This window comes from Pleurodeles waltl, chromosome 4_1 (assembly GCF_031143425.1).
Source record: "Pleurodeles waltl isolate 20211129_DDA chromosome 4_1, aPleWal1.hap1.20221129, whole genome shotgun sequence".
Lineage (NCBI taxonomy): Eukaryota > Metazoa > Chordata > Amphibia > Caudata > Salamandridae > Pleurodeles > Pleurodeles waltl.
In genome coordinates, this window is record NC_090442.1 from 347,284,183 (window position 1) to 347,298,967 (window position 14,785).

The following is a 14,785-nucleotide window of genomic DNA, read 5'->3' on the forward strand; positions in this document are numbered from 1 at the left end:
TGTCTCTCATTTGAATGCCTCGACTTGAGTACAGGTACTTACAGAGTAGTTAGAGCAGATGGGAAACTAGTGAGCCTTCCTGACAGTTTCTTGCTAACAATGAAACCACATGCTGGTATGGTTTGACATAGTCAGGCATGGATTACGATTCACCAAAGTTACAGTTGGAGATTGACACCTTACGTACACCATGTGACCTTTAGCCCATCGAGAGTCTTCTATTTGTTGTTAAGGGGGTAACAACTTTGCCTTGCACCATAGTTGTTAATGCCTTCACATATTGCCCCTATCTTGATGCTAAGAATTGCACCCTGAAGAAACCACCCCTTTTCTCAAGAAACTGCAGAGTGGGAGTGTGAACGACATTGCTTAATTTGTAAATAAAAATGTGCCAGTACCCAAAGTCCTCCTCTTAAACATGGCTGCTGAAATTAAATGTGGGAAAACGGAATACTGAGGCAATGTAATACTAAATCCATCTCAGGCCTCTTCAATGATTTTAAAACCACTTCCTTCTCCTTCAGCTCACTCTTGCAGCTTTCTGTTTTCTACCATTGTGACACTATTTCGTTTTTCTCTTCCTCAGTCTTTCCCTTTCTTCTCTTCTCTTCTACGTGTGAACTGATTGGCATCTTTATGATTGACAATGAAGAGATTTTTAATACCGAGTTCAAGTTCGTCTGAGCAAAGTGAAGTCTCAGGTTCTTCAGAGAAAAAAGAGGATGGGAAGCGAAAAACCAAGTACAGAAAGTATGATGACAGGTATCTAGATTATGGTTTCACATGTGTACAGGTTAATAATGAGGAGCGTCCTCAATGTGTAATCTGTTTAAAAGTTTCGGCTTTAGAATCTATGCTTCCAAGTAAACTAAAGCGTCATCTTGAAAGTCTTCACCCAAATGTGGTTGGAAAGCCAAGGGAATTTTTCCAAAGAAAACTAACAGAAGCCAAGTTACAAAAGACAACTTTCTCAAAACAAGCCAAAGTTAACAGTAACACCCTCTTGTCTTCTTATAAAGTGGCCTATTGTGTTGCACAGTGTAAAAAAACACACACAATTGCAGAAGAGCTGATTTTGCCTGCTGCTGTTGATGTGGTAACCATCATGCTTGGCGAAGATGCTGGTAAACAGCTGCTCAAAGTGCCTCTTTCTAATAATACTATCAGCCGGAGGATAAACGATATGGCTGACGATATTAACGATCAGCTCATCTGTAACTTAAAAGGCAAAGACTTTGCACTCCAACTGGACGAGGCAACAGACAACCAAAAATACACCCATCTTATTTGCTATGTCAGGTTTGTTAATGAAAAAACAATAGTTGAGGATTTGTTGTTCTGTAAGGAAATCAAAGGTGGAACTACCGGTCAAGATTTGTTTGCGGTTGTGGATGATTTTATGGTACAGAATCAGATTGACTGGGAGAGATGTGTTGGAGTTTGTACAGACGGGGGTCGTTCAATGGCTGGATGCTACCAAAGACTTCAAGCTCGCATATGGTCTAAAGCACCTAATGCTATTTGGACACACTGCATAATACACAGAGAAGCACTAGCAGCAGGAAACCTCAGTGAAGAACTGCATAATATTCTGAAAATAGTCACCAAAGTGATACATTTTATTAAAACCAGACCAATGAAAGCAAGATTTTTTGCTAAGCTGTGTGAAGACATGGGTGCCGAACACTCATGCCTCTTGTTCTACAGCAGTTCTCGATGGCTGTCTCTCGGTAACTCCCTGCTTAGGGTGTATGAGCTTAGGAATGAAATATACTCATATCTACACGATGATGAACATTGTTTTGCTGACAAATTTATTGATGCAGACTTTCTAATACAAATGGCTTTTCTTTCGGATCTTTTTGAAAAACTGAACACACCGAACAAGTCCTTGCAAGGTAATAATACTAACATCTTGCAGCTCTCAGACAAAGTTTCAGGGTTTAAGAAAAAAGTCATCCTTTGGAAAGGCAGTGTAAGCAAAGGTGACTATAAATGTTTTCCTTCATTGGACAAGTTTCTGCAAGACAATGAGATGGCATTAAAGGAGGAACTGAGGACAGTTTTCATTCTGTATTTGTCACAACTGCATTTTTACCTTCAGAAATATTTCCCAGAGGATGAAGTGGAGCCAATAAAATGGGTGAGAGACCCCTTCAATACTGAGATACCTCAGCATTTCAATAACGAGGAAGCAGAACAGCTCATTGACATTTCAAGTGACTCAACATTGAAAGTACAATTCCAGTCTCTGTCACTGCTTGAGTTTTGGTGCCAAACTCAAGATATATACCCAGTGATTAGCAAGATTGCCCTGCGTGTTTTGATCCCGTTTGCTACTTCCTACCTTTGTGAAGCTGGTTTCTCAACAGTTGCAGTGATAAAGTCAAAATATAGGGCAAAAATTCACCTTGAAAAAGAAATGCGTGTTGCGATCTCAAAAATAACACCAAGATTTGAGGAGCTTTGTAAAGAAAAACAAGCACATCCATCTCACTAGGATTTTCCAAACATAGGCCTTTCTATTTTGTTTACATTCAGACTCCCTGGTTTTTCTTGTTAATTAAAAAACAGGAAGGTATTAGTCAGACCGTCCTGCCTGTTACATTCATGGCCCACCATGCCCCTTACCATCCCCATTAGCACAGACATGCCCCAGCATACATGCTGCCCGGGCCCATCCACCAACGCCCCCCACACCAGGCCATCACACACAGCACTCCATGCATTCATGCCCCATGCGTCGTACTCACAGTGTACTTACCTGTTGGTCTAGAGGCCCATACAGAAGTCGGTATTGGGGTAGGACCCCATCCACCACTCTCTCCAACTCCGCTGAGGTGAAGGCAGGGGGCTTTTCCCGGTCACACGAGCCATGGTAGTTTCCAGATACGGGTCACAGCGGCACATGCAGTGTAGGTCCTCTCCTGTTGAAAGTCAGGTAGCAGATCAGTGAACAGATACAAAATGGTGGTGATGTCCGGGGCGGTTCATACCGTCCCCGCCGGCGTATATCACCATTGGCCACTGTACTCCATAGGACCCAATGATAACCAATGAGGAGTTGCATGGCAGTTCCCGACAGCACAACGTCAGCATTATTATATAATTTCCACCTTTCCCTTCATACAGGACAGGCGGACGCCATTTCGGGGGGAGGGGCAGGCCATGGATCCAAACTGTGTCACTGTTCACAATTTCACATTCTGGACATATGGCACCAAAATATTGCAACAATCACAATATGCATTGTACTGTAGTGGTTATAATGTACAGATAATGACAGCTGCTCACTCTTTTGCCCTGTAGATTTTAACCTCTGCGGATGAACACGAGATGGAGACATACCCCTGTGTACAGACCCCTTGTGGACTTGGCAACAATGGAGGACAGGCACATTATGCTCACCTACAGACTTGACAGGGCCACAGTCACAGAGCTGTGTGCCCAATTGGAGCCTGGCCTGATATCTGCGATCCGTCACCCCACTGGGATCCCCCCTCTTGTGCAAGTGCTATCAGTGCTCCATTTTTTGACAACAGGTTCTTTCCAAGTGACAGTGGGCTTGGCAGCAGGAATGTCACAGCCAAAGTTCTCAATTGTGCTGACCAAAGTGTTGTCTGCCCTGATTAAACACATGTGCAGCAACATCGTTTTCCCACAGATGGAGGATTTGGCCATAGTGAAGGCAGACTTCTATGCAATGGGACATGTCCCCAACATAACATCATTGGTGTGATTGATGGGACACATATTGCATTTGTCCCCCCCCCCCCGGCGAAATGAACAGGTCTTCATAAATTGAAAAAGTTATCACTCGATAAATGTGCAGATGGTGTGTTTGGCGGACCAGTACATCTCCCATGTCAACGCTAAGTATCTTGGGTCAGTGCATGATGCTTTTATCCTGAGGAATAGCAGCATTGCAAATGTGATGACCCAACTGCAGAGGCACAGGGTGCAGCTAATAGGTGAGCCTTGGTTCCCACCAGTGGATGTTGTTGTATGAGTATGGTGTGGGACATGAGGGTTAGTGTATGGTTAACAGTTGTCCTTTGATATTTGCAGGTGACTCAGGTTACAAAACCCTGTCATGGCTACTGACCCCTCTGAGGAATCCCACGACGAGGGATGAGGAATATTACAATGAGGCACATGGGCGAACAAGAAGGATTATTGAACGTACCTTCGGCCTCCTGAAAGCCAGGTTTCAGTGCCTCCATCTAACAGGTGGATACCTATGCTACTCGCCCAAGAAGGTCTGCCAGATAACTGGCATGCTGCATGCTGCACAACCTTGTCTTGAGACGCCATCTGCCTTTTCTGCAGGAGGAAGCCGTGTGACAGCAGTGGACCCTGTGGACAGTGAAGATGAGGAGGCAGAGGTTGAGGACAACAGAAGTGCTTTCATTCGTCAATTCTTTCAATGGCACACAGGTAAGACAGTGTTATTTCACATTTCATTGACAGTTTGATGTGTGACATTGTCACTGGCAGGCTGTGAACTCCTACTTCTATGCCCACTCACTGTACCCATTGGCATCTCTTTTTGCAGATGTTGGTGCCCTACTATTGCTCCTGGTGTGTTCACTACAACCTACTACAGGTCTTTCCTCTGTTAACATTACTGCAAGGTTGATTTGCAATGTTGAAAGGTTGTTCAACAAATACACACTTTAATCATTTGACACACTCCATACTCCATATTTTTTCAAAGTGTGTTTATTGCAGTGCTCTGATGAAAAGGGGGAAGTGCTATGGGCTGGGGTGATAATGGAGGAAAGTCCAGGTTAGAGTCCAGTCTATTTGTAGCACAGGTGCATTGTCCAGGGGGGCATAGGAAGGGGAGCAATGGCAGTTCAAGGTGGACAGGGTGACAGAGTGGGACACAGGGGTGACAATCAGGAGAGTCTTATTCCCTGGCAGGGGTCTTGGCAATAGTCTCTGGCTTCTGCCTGGATCACAGGGAAAGTTTGTGGCGTTGTTCTCCTTCTGCAGGGCTGGTGTGCCACTGCCTCTCTCATACTGTTGGCCATATCTGCCAGCACCCCTGCAATGCAGACCAGGGTGGTATTAATGCACTTCAAATCCTCCCTGATCCCCAGGTACTGTCCCTCCTGCAGCCGCATGTTCTCCTGCATCTTGTCCAGGATCTGGCCCAGCGTATCTTGGGAATGTTAGTATGCTTCCAGGATCGCGGTGAGTGTCTCCTGGAGAGTCAGTTCCCTAGGCCTGTCCTCCCCGTGGTGCACAGCAGTCCTCTCAGCTTCCCTGTTGTCCTGTGCCTCTGTCGTATGAAACGTGTGCCCACTACCACTAACCTCAGGTCCCTGATTGTCCTGGGTTTGTGGGGTGTCCTGGGATCCCTGTAGTGGTGGACACACTGCTGATTGACGTGGCCTGGGGACACAGGTTTGGGCCCGCTGGGTGGGTGCTATGGTGGTGTTTCCTGATGGGGGAAGCTCTGTGGTTGTGTGAGACTGGGCCAAGGTAACCGACAGTCTGGAGGTCCCTGATGGGCCATATTGGCCATCGTGATCCAGGCATGCAGAGCTGCTGTCATCACTGTGGGCCTCTTCTGGGGGATGACTGGATGTGGCTGGCAGCTCCTCTGCAGTGACGTAGAGTGGGAGTCCTGTGGGGATGTAAATGCAGTGTTATTGTATCTTCGTGTGCCATCTTGTGCATGGATATGTTTCCCTCTGTGGTTGTCATTAGCAAAGCAGCTTTGGCTTGTGTGAGTTGTGATTTGTTTGGCTAAGTGATTGTCACTAGTGTGCATGCTGTGGTGATGGGTGTCCATGCAGGTCTGTGATGGGGTCCATGCGTTGTTATTGCATGCAGGACTTGGTTTTGGGATGGGTGGGTTGTGATGGTGGGGTATATGTGAAGTGGAGGAGTGATGGGGGTGAGGGTAGGGGTAGAAGTTTGTGATGGCATGCAAGTGGGGGGGGGATAAAGTAGTAAAGAATTGACTTACCAGAGTCCAGTCCTCCTGCTACTCCGGCCAGGTCCTCAGGATGCATGATTGCCAAGACTTGCTCCTTCCGTGTTGTTAGTTGTGGGGGTCCACCACCAGTCCTCTGTACAGCTATCTGGTGTCTTGCAACCACGGAACGCACCTTCCCCGTGGGTTGTTCCACCTCTTCCTGATGTCATCCCCTGTTCTGGGGTGCTGTCCCACAGCATTGAACCTGTCCACCACTCTCCAACATAGTTCCATATTCCTAGTAATGGACGTCTGCTGCACCAGTGATCCAAATACCTGTGGTTCTACCCGGATGATTTCCTCCACCATGACCCTTAGCTCCTCCTCTGAGAACTTGAGGTGTCTTTGTGGTGCCAGGGGTATAGTGTGAGTGGTATGTGTGAGGGTGTGTGGGGTGATGTGTTGGAGTGTGTGCTGTGAAGTGCATGGATTGTGTATGGGTGATAGTGGTTTGTGGCTCAGATTCACTGGGTGCTCCTGGCTTGTCTCTCTCTCACTTGCCAAAATCTTTGGGTCGTAAAGGGTTGTGGGTAATGTGGGTTTGTGTTTTATAGTGTTGTAGGTGTGTGGGTGTGGTGTGTGTATGTGTATCCTGTGTGTGTATTTTGAATTGTCCAATGTGGTGTTGTTTTGTTAGTGTGTGTGTATTTGGAGCGCGGCAGTGTGTACCGCCAATGGATTACCACAATTGATTGACCGCCGCAGTGATTCGTGGGTCATGATTCTGTTGGCGTATTTCTGTTGATGTAACGGTGTGGGTTTGGGTACCACCAGTTTATCACTGACCTTTGGGCTGGCGGACTTGTGTGTGTGTGTCTGTATAGTGGCAGATTTCTATGTGTGGGTCATAATTCGGGAAGCGGTATACCGCTGCGGTAGTGGTATGTTGGTGGCAGTCAGCATGGCGGTAAGCAGCACTTACCGCCAATGTTGCAATGATAGTCTTAGTCCCTCATTAGGACTGTGGCTGTCTTTTTGCAAGACCGCCAAAAGCCATGGTCCCCAGATAACCACCAGTGGTGGTGGTCTTCCGACCACCATATTACGAGCACTGCAGGATTCCTGCAAAATTTTGGGTGGAAATCAAAAGTAGTCATGCTGGCGGTGGGTGGTTCCACCACTGGCCCTGGCGGTGTGCTTACGGCGGGGTGCTGCCAGCGGTGGAAGTGCCTGTTCCCTGCCGGATGACCTCCTCGCCGGACAAGGTAAGTCAGCCGTCTGACAGGGGAGGTGGGTAGGAGGGTGGGGGTGTTGTGTGTACATGTGTGAGTGGGTGTTGTCTGCATGTGTGAATGTAACTGTGTATGCATGTTTGCATGCATGTTTGTAAGTGTGTATGAATGCTTGTATGAATGTTGAAGTGAGTGCATGTATGGATGCATGTGAGTGAGTACATGTATGGATGCGTGTATGTCAGTGTTGGTGAATGACTGTATGCGAGGTGCATGCATGAGTGTATGCAGGGAGTGGGGGTGGGGGCACTGTGCTGTGGGGGGTGCTGTGCTGATAGGGGGTAGGTGGGGGTAGGAGCGCTGTGCTGGTAAGGGGAGGTGGTTTCTTATATGGAGGGGGTTGAGGGATATTGCGCTTGGAGGGAGGTGGGGGAGTCATCTGCTGGTGATAGGAAAGAAATTTCCAGTCACCGGTAGCCTTTCCACCAGGGTTTTTGTGGTGGTGCTACTGCCGTGGAAACCCTGGTGGAAAGCCGACTCCAAATACCACCGACGGTCCAATGACAGCCGGGTCAGAGATGCTAATCTCCGGCCTGGTGGGTACAATCTCCCTGGAAGTTTAAGCGGGGATGTGGCGGGTTGGAAGAGCCAACCCACCACACTCATAATGTGGCAGGTGATACCGCCACTGTGACACTAGTGAGATGTTGGTGTTCTCCCTACCCTGTCTGGGGCATTAGAGAATCAGAGAAAGCAACTTTCCTCAGTGGTTGAGGATTTTGAGGTGCTCCTTTTCCTTGGGGCATGCAATTGATGAGCAGCCCTATTTTGCAACATTCACATTTCTCTGTTTTCTTTCTTTCTTTAAATCCAGTTTCATGCCATGTATTTTTATTTTTTCATATTGGGTGCCTGGCCCCAATTGAGCCCCTGAGTCCTGCATCCCTGGGAAAGCTTCAAGAGGAGCCACAAAACCCCAGGGGCCCTTACCTACTCTCTTGTAGCTGGTAGGGCTCCATGGGGTCTGCATGGGAGCCAGTAGTTCTTTCATTTTCCCCCCATGTTAAGTGTGGAGGAGAACATCTGACCAGCTGTGTCCACCTTCCTCTAGACATAGTTGCATAGGGATGGGGTAAGAATACATCCCCATTCTTGTGACTCTGGTCTGACCCAGCAACCTCAAGACGTATCTCATTGGTCAATAGGGAAACTGGAGCTCGTGGGGATGGCATATGTTTGCCAAGTATGGCTGTGCTCTTGCTTTTGATGTCCCACAAGTTGTGGCGGTCTGAGCTTCTGCTTCATCAGTGTCCAGGACCTGAGGGACACCAGTAATAGGTTAATCACTGGGTTGGGATCTCCAAGCATGCCTACTTCAAGCCACAACGTTCTGCTTGTGTCAACCCCTGGATCATTGACCCTCTTCAGGGGTTATCTTGAGATTCTGGAGATGAATACTACTCGCATATTAGCTGGACTCTCTCTCTTAAGATCTCAACATGTTTTGTGTTTTTTCTAGCCCTGTCAAGCTCATTTAAACACCGTTCAGCTCATTTTACTCCTCTCCCAGTGGCCTTCTCTTGACACAAGAAGGGTTGGAATTCTACCTCCCTGTCCAAGTAGGAACCACAATCCCAGTCAGGGTAAGTCAGATACATAGTAAAAGTTAACCCATGCTCACAATCTGGTAGCTTGGCACAGAAGTCAGGCTTAACTTATGAGGCAATGTGTAAAGTATTTTTGCAGCACAACACACAGTAACACAATGAAAACACCACAAAAAGACACCAGATCAAGTTAAGAGAATATATATTGATTTTATAAATAAATCAAGACCAGAATGTCAAAAATACAATGAATAGGTGTAGAGATATGAAATTTTAAAGAACAAAGGGGGTCATTCCGACCCTGGCGGTCCATGACCGCCAGGGCTGGGGACCGCGGAAGCACCGCCAACAGGCTGGCGGTGCTTCCTGGGCCATTCTGACACCGCGGTCAGAAAAGGCCAACCGGCGGTTTCCCGCCGGTTTACCCCTGGCCCAGGGAATCCTCCATGGCGGCGCTGCTTGCAGCGCCGCCATGGGGATTCCGACCCCCTTCCCGCCATCCTGTTCCTGGCGGTTTTTACTGCCAGGAACAGGATGGCGGGAACGGGTGTTGTGGGCCCCCTTGGGGCCCCTGCACTGCCCATGCCACTGGCATGGGCAGTGCAGGGGCCCCCTAACAGGGCCCCATAAAGATTTTCAGTGTCTGCTTTGCAGACACTGAAAATCGCGACGGGTGCCACTGCACCCGTTGCACCCCTACAACTCCGCCGGCTCCATTCGGAGCCGGCTTCATTGTTGAGGGGGGTTTCCCACTGGGCCGGCGGGCGGCCTTCTGGTGGTCGCCCGCCGGCCCAGCGGGAAAGCCAGAATGGCCGCCGCGGTCTTTTGACCGCGGTGCGGTCATTCGGCGGTTCCCTCCAGAATGACCCCCAAAATGCCTTTAGCACAGAAGTGATAAGCGCCAATGGGGGTTATTTGGTTACACTGGACCGAGGCAAAGTCAAGACTTGACAGGAGCAAGTTCCTTGGGAGCAGTACCCTACAATACCCACCTTCCTGCAACACTGACTCTGTAGTAACACTATCCAGACGTTCAGAGTGTCTGGATGAGGAAAAGGATTTTAGGGAAGGTACTACGGGAAGGGAGAGCTGGAAAAAGACGTAATGCTGAGATTAATATATCAAATCCAAATAATTTAACAGTTTCTATTAACATCTATATGTAGGTATGGCTTTAGTCTTACCTGTGTTTGTAAATGTGACTGTTAACTAAGGATAATAATCTAGACTTTGAATAAGAATCTGGTTCTAATAGGCTGTATAGTTTAATACCAACACCTATGAAGGCATCTTTGTATTTCCAGACCTTGAATTTAGTTTAAAGTTTTCAGTTCCATACAACGCCAGCTGTAGTAAATCCAAAGGTTCATTAGTTTGTTACACTCCAAATAAAAAGCCAGTGAAAATATATTGAAGGCTTTAACAAGTCAACAAAGTCTGATTACCCAACTCTAGTTCTCCTTAACACTTAACTCCAACACTTTTGATTTAAGTGTGCATTCTTCTCAATTAGCCATGATTTACTTCACCAAAATACACATCCAGCACCATTATAGACAATTTCCCTCATTTCGAACCAAGCGGTGGGTGATAAAGTGGTGGTAATACCGCCAACAGGCTGGCAGTAATTACCACCAATTATGACCATGGTGGTGATATCTCTGATAGATAGCCAATGTATCACACCAACTGCCAGGGTAGAAACAACAGCCACCATGGCGGTAACCACCTACAGCCAGACCGAAGTCAAAGTTCCGCCCACCATATTAAGACCCTGCAAACCGTCACCTTTTACGGGGGGTACCAACGCCATCAAAAGCCTGGCAGAAACAGAGCACAGAAGTGAAAGGACTCACCATTGGAGACACAGGGAAGAACCACGCCGCCATGGAACCCGAACTGCAAGACTTCCCGATGATCTTCTACGTTATGCTCCACATGGAACACCAACGCTGATGACGACGGTGAGTACATCCACCTAGCACACAAGGGAAGTTGGGAGGAAAACAAGAGTGACACACACATGCACAACACACACCCGACACACACACACACCATACACACAACCAGCTGAAATACAAAAACAATTTGGCCCCGAAAAACGGACAACAGGAATTGATGAAAGTCATTGTAATCAGTTCAACATCAAAATTAATAATCCGATTTGGCCATGAAACAGATATGTACACTTGTATAGATAAGGCACACTGTCCAGTTCAAAGTTCAAAGGGCCCACATGGACAAATAGCACAGTCCAATGGACAACTTGAAACCTGACCAAATCCAGATAAAACACTGCAGGGGCATCAGTTTGCAAATAGGCAGGCACTTCAAGGGGCACCTCAGCCGGATGCAGGAACAAGCCTACTGGTTCTGGAGGGGGCAACATGCCCATTGTTTTGTCCTGGGGAGTGCAAGGCCACAGTGTCTCAAGTGGGTGACTTGCCCACTCATTCTGGAGGGGGCAACATGTCCATTGCTTTGTCCTGGGGAGTGCAAGGCCACAGTCTCTCAAGTGGGTGTCTTGCCTACTGGTTCTGGAGGGGCCAACATGCCCATTTCTTTGTCCTGGGGAGTGCAAGGCCACAGTCTCTCAAGTGGGTAACTTGCCCACTGGTTCTGGAAGGGGCAACATGCCCATTGCTCTGTCCTTGGGAGTGCAAGGCCACAGTCTCTCAAGTGGGAGACTTGCCCACTGGTTCTGGAGGGGCAGCCTGCACAGTGGCCCCTGAAAGGTGGACTACATGGTGTCCACCAGTGGTGAAGGCTGCATGCTGGTGGTGGTTGGGGGAGGCTCCTGGGCAGCACCTGCACTCTGTGATGGTTGCATGCTGGAAGTGGTTGGGGGAGGGCTCCTGGGTAGCCCCTGCACTCACTGATGGCAGCACATCCACGGCTGGCGGTGGGGGCGCTGTGACAGCTGGTGGTGGTGGCTGAGATTTCCTCTTCTCCTCCTTGTCAACGGTTGGGGATCCCTTAACCTTCCTGGCAGGGATGGATGGGCTCTTCCCCTTTCTGCCTGCTGGTGCAGGCTCCTTCCCCTTCTTCCCAGCTGGTGCAGACTCCTCCCCCTTCTTCCCAGCTGGTGCATGCTCCTTCCCCTTCTTAACTGCTGGTGCAGGCTCCTTCCCCTTCATCACAGCTGGTGCCGTACTCTTCCCTTTAATTCCAGGTTGTGCTGCCTCCTTCCCCTTCAGTGTTGTTGTTCTGGTATCCCTACCACCATGAGTAGTTGGTGCTACCAATGGCCTACTACCACTGGCCCTGTGGCTTGTTTGGCTGATGTGCTGGACTACGTCCTTGCTACCCTCCCCATACATGCAGGATAGGGGAGGGAAAGGGAATAGGTCAATCTGGGAAAGGAAAAGCTTTTTAAGGACGTTGGGGTGGGAAGGGGGAGAAGTAATGGGATTGGAGTATGAGGGAGTGGTTGTTGGAGGTGTATGTCTACTTGATTTGGGTGCAGGTGCATGGGCTGTATGCTGTTGTGAGGTGGATGGCTGTTGGGTGTCTGAGTGTTTGCGTTTGTGTCCTTTAGGAGGGGGTGGACAGACATGGTGGGAGAGGACACAGGGTACACGTGCATGGATGTTGTGTAGGTGTCTGCCAGTGAGGTGTGTGTTCTGCTTGGTGTGGTGATGTTGCTGGTAGTGGATACTGACGTAGTGCATGCAGGTGTGAATGTGGACATCACTGGGTGGGAGGTGGAGTAGGAAGAGGAGGGGGAGACAGTGGAGACAGTGGATGTTGTCGTGTCTGCAACTGAATGGTGTTTGTGTGAGTGCCTGTGGGATGAAGTGTGGTGCTTGTGTTTGCCTGTGCCACTCTTGAGTGTTGTCTTGTGTGCATGCTCGTCTGTCTGTGAGCTTGGAATGGGTTGGGGTTGAGGAGTATGGGACTGGAAAGTGGAAGTTGGTGGGGGGACGGTTGAAACAGGGACAATGGCTGCCATCAGAGAGGAGGCCAGAGCCTGGATCGATCTCTGTTGGGCCACCAATCCACTGTGAATGACCTCCAGGAGTGCATTGCTGCATCTGGGAATCCAGCTCCTGGATGGCATTCACAATGGTTGATTGCCCTACAGAGATGGATCTCAGGAGGTCAATAACCTCCTCACTCATGGCATCAGGGCTTACTGGGGCAGGGCCTGAGGTGCCTGGGGCGAAGGAGATGCCCACCATCCTGGGTGAGTGGACACGGGCAATTCGCTAAGGGGGTACTGGGAGGGCGGTGCTGGTATGGGGGAGGTGGCTGTAACTGCAGCTGGGGTGGTCACAGAGGTGTCTACCACCACCAGGGAGCTCCAGTTGGAGGAGGTATCAGAGTCTGTGATGTCCCCTCCAGGCTCCGCCGTGGAGCTCCCCTCGCCCTCCATCCCACTGGTTCCCTCAGCATCGGTGGACTCTCTCTCCTGTGGGATGCAGCTCCCTCTGTTGCCAGTGCCTCTGCTCCTCCGCCAGATGATGCTAATGCACATAAGGGCAAGATGACAAAACTAGAAAGGTGGGGAGAGAGACAAAGGATACACTGGGTCAATGACTGTACCAACACCACAGTTGGCGTACACAGCACCCTCACACACAGGAAAGAGGCCTACGCAATATGCATTGCACTTCCAGTAAAATGGCTAGTCACCAAGGCATGATGAGAGGCAAACACCGCCAACTGCAGCACACCTGGGACACATGCAGCCCTGCCTAGAAGTGAATAATAACAGGCTAGGTAAGCAGTATTTTCCATTCAACCCTTAGCCTCCAGAGGACCTATGCTGCTATGTCTGGCCTAGGGGAACCCACTGACACACAACCAGCACCCTCAGACAACCCCACCAGCTGGAAGTTGCAATGTTAGCCCCTGTACTCACCCCCTTGTGGCTGCTGTGATGCCGTCAACTGCCCATCTAGCTCAGGGTAGGCCACCTGCCAGTATGTGGGCCATCAGCGGGGTCTGATGTGCACCCCTTTCTCATTGGGAGGCCATCCCCAGCTGGGTGTCTGTGGTCTTTTGTGCCCAGCGTCTCAGGTCCTCCCACAGTTTGCAATAGTGGGTGGTCCGCCTGCCATAGACCCCCAGGGTCCGCACCTCGTTGGCGATAGCATGCCATAATCCCTTCTTTTGATGGGCACTGACATGCAGAGGCAATACAGACAGGAGAACACCATTAGACAAACAGTCCAGCCTGTCACACATATGGCGCACCATGTGTGACATTGGCATGCTGGCATAACCCACTTCTTTCCCCTACTTACTGTTACCTATGGATATTCATTTTACAGATGTTGGTAATATGACAACATTGTCCTGATGTGATCACAACAGCCAGCTACAGGTCATTAATTTTATACTCATACTATGTACAATTCATTTGCAATGGTTGTAGCACTTTCAATCAATACAAATTTGCGATTTATGAAATACTAGTAGTCGAGTTTCATCCAAGGGTGTTAATTGTTGTGCTAAGATATAGAGGGGAAAGTGCAATGGAATGTGGTGATGATGGAGGAAAGTCCAGGGCATTGTTCCAGTCTGTTTGTAGCACAGATGCATCAGGAGAGTCTCATTTCCTGGCGGTGGTCTTGGCAAGCGTCTCTGGCTTCTGTCTGGTTTGCAGGGTATGTTTGCGGGGTGGTTCACCTTCTGCAGGGGGAGGGGTGCTGGTGGCCTGTTAGTCCTGTGCCGGGGCCTCCTGGCCACCAGCAGCGGCAGAAGTAGAGGGCTGTTCAGATGACTGGCTAGTGGTAGGGGCCCGCTGGTGTGCTGTTGCCTCCCTCATTATATTGGCCATGTCTGCCAGCATCCCTGCTATAGAGATCAGGGTGTTGTTGATTGCCTGCAGGTCCTCCCTGATCCCCTGATACTGTCCCTCCTGCAGCTGCCTGTTCTCCTGCATGTTGTCTAGGATCTGGCCCATTGTGTCCTGGGAATGTTGGTAGGCTCCCAGGATCTCAGAGAGTGCCTCCTGGACAGTCGGTTACTTCTCCTGTCCTCCCCATGGTGCACAGCAGTCCTCCCTGTGT

At 49.2% G+C, this 14,785-nt stretch overlaps 1 protein-coding gene across 1 annotated transcript in view; it reads left to right on the forward strand.

Moving 5' to 3' along the window:
• Positions 1-646: 646 nt before the first annotated feature.
• Positions 647-14,785, forward strand: part of LOC138287155 (zinc finger BED domain-containing protein 5-like) — a 31,595-nt gene continuing 17,456 nt past the window's right edge. Inside the window, exon 1 of the mRNA XM_069227515.1 lies at positions 647-2,143. Within this exon, the coding sequence (XP_069083616.1) occupies positions 647-2,143 (1,497 nt within the window). The remainder of the gene's footprint in view (positions 2,144-14,785) is intronic.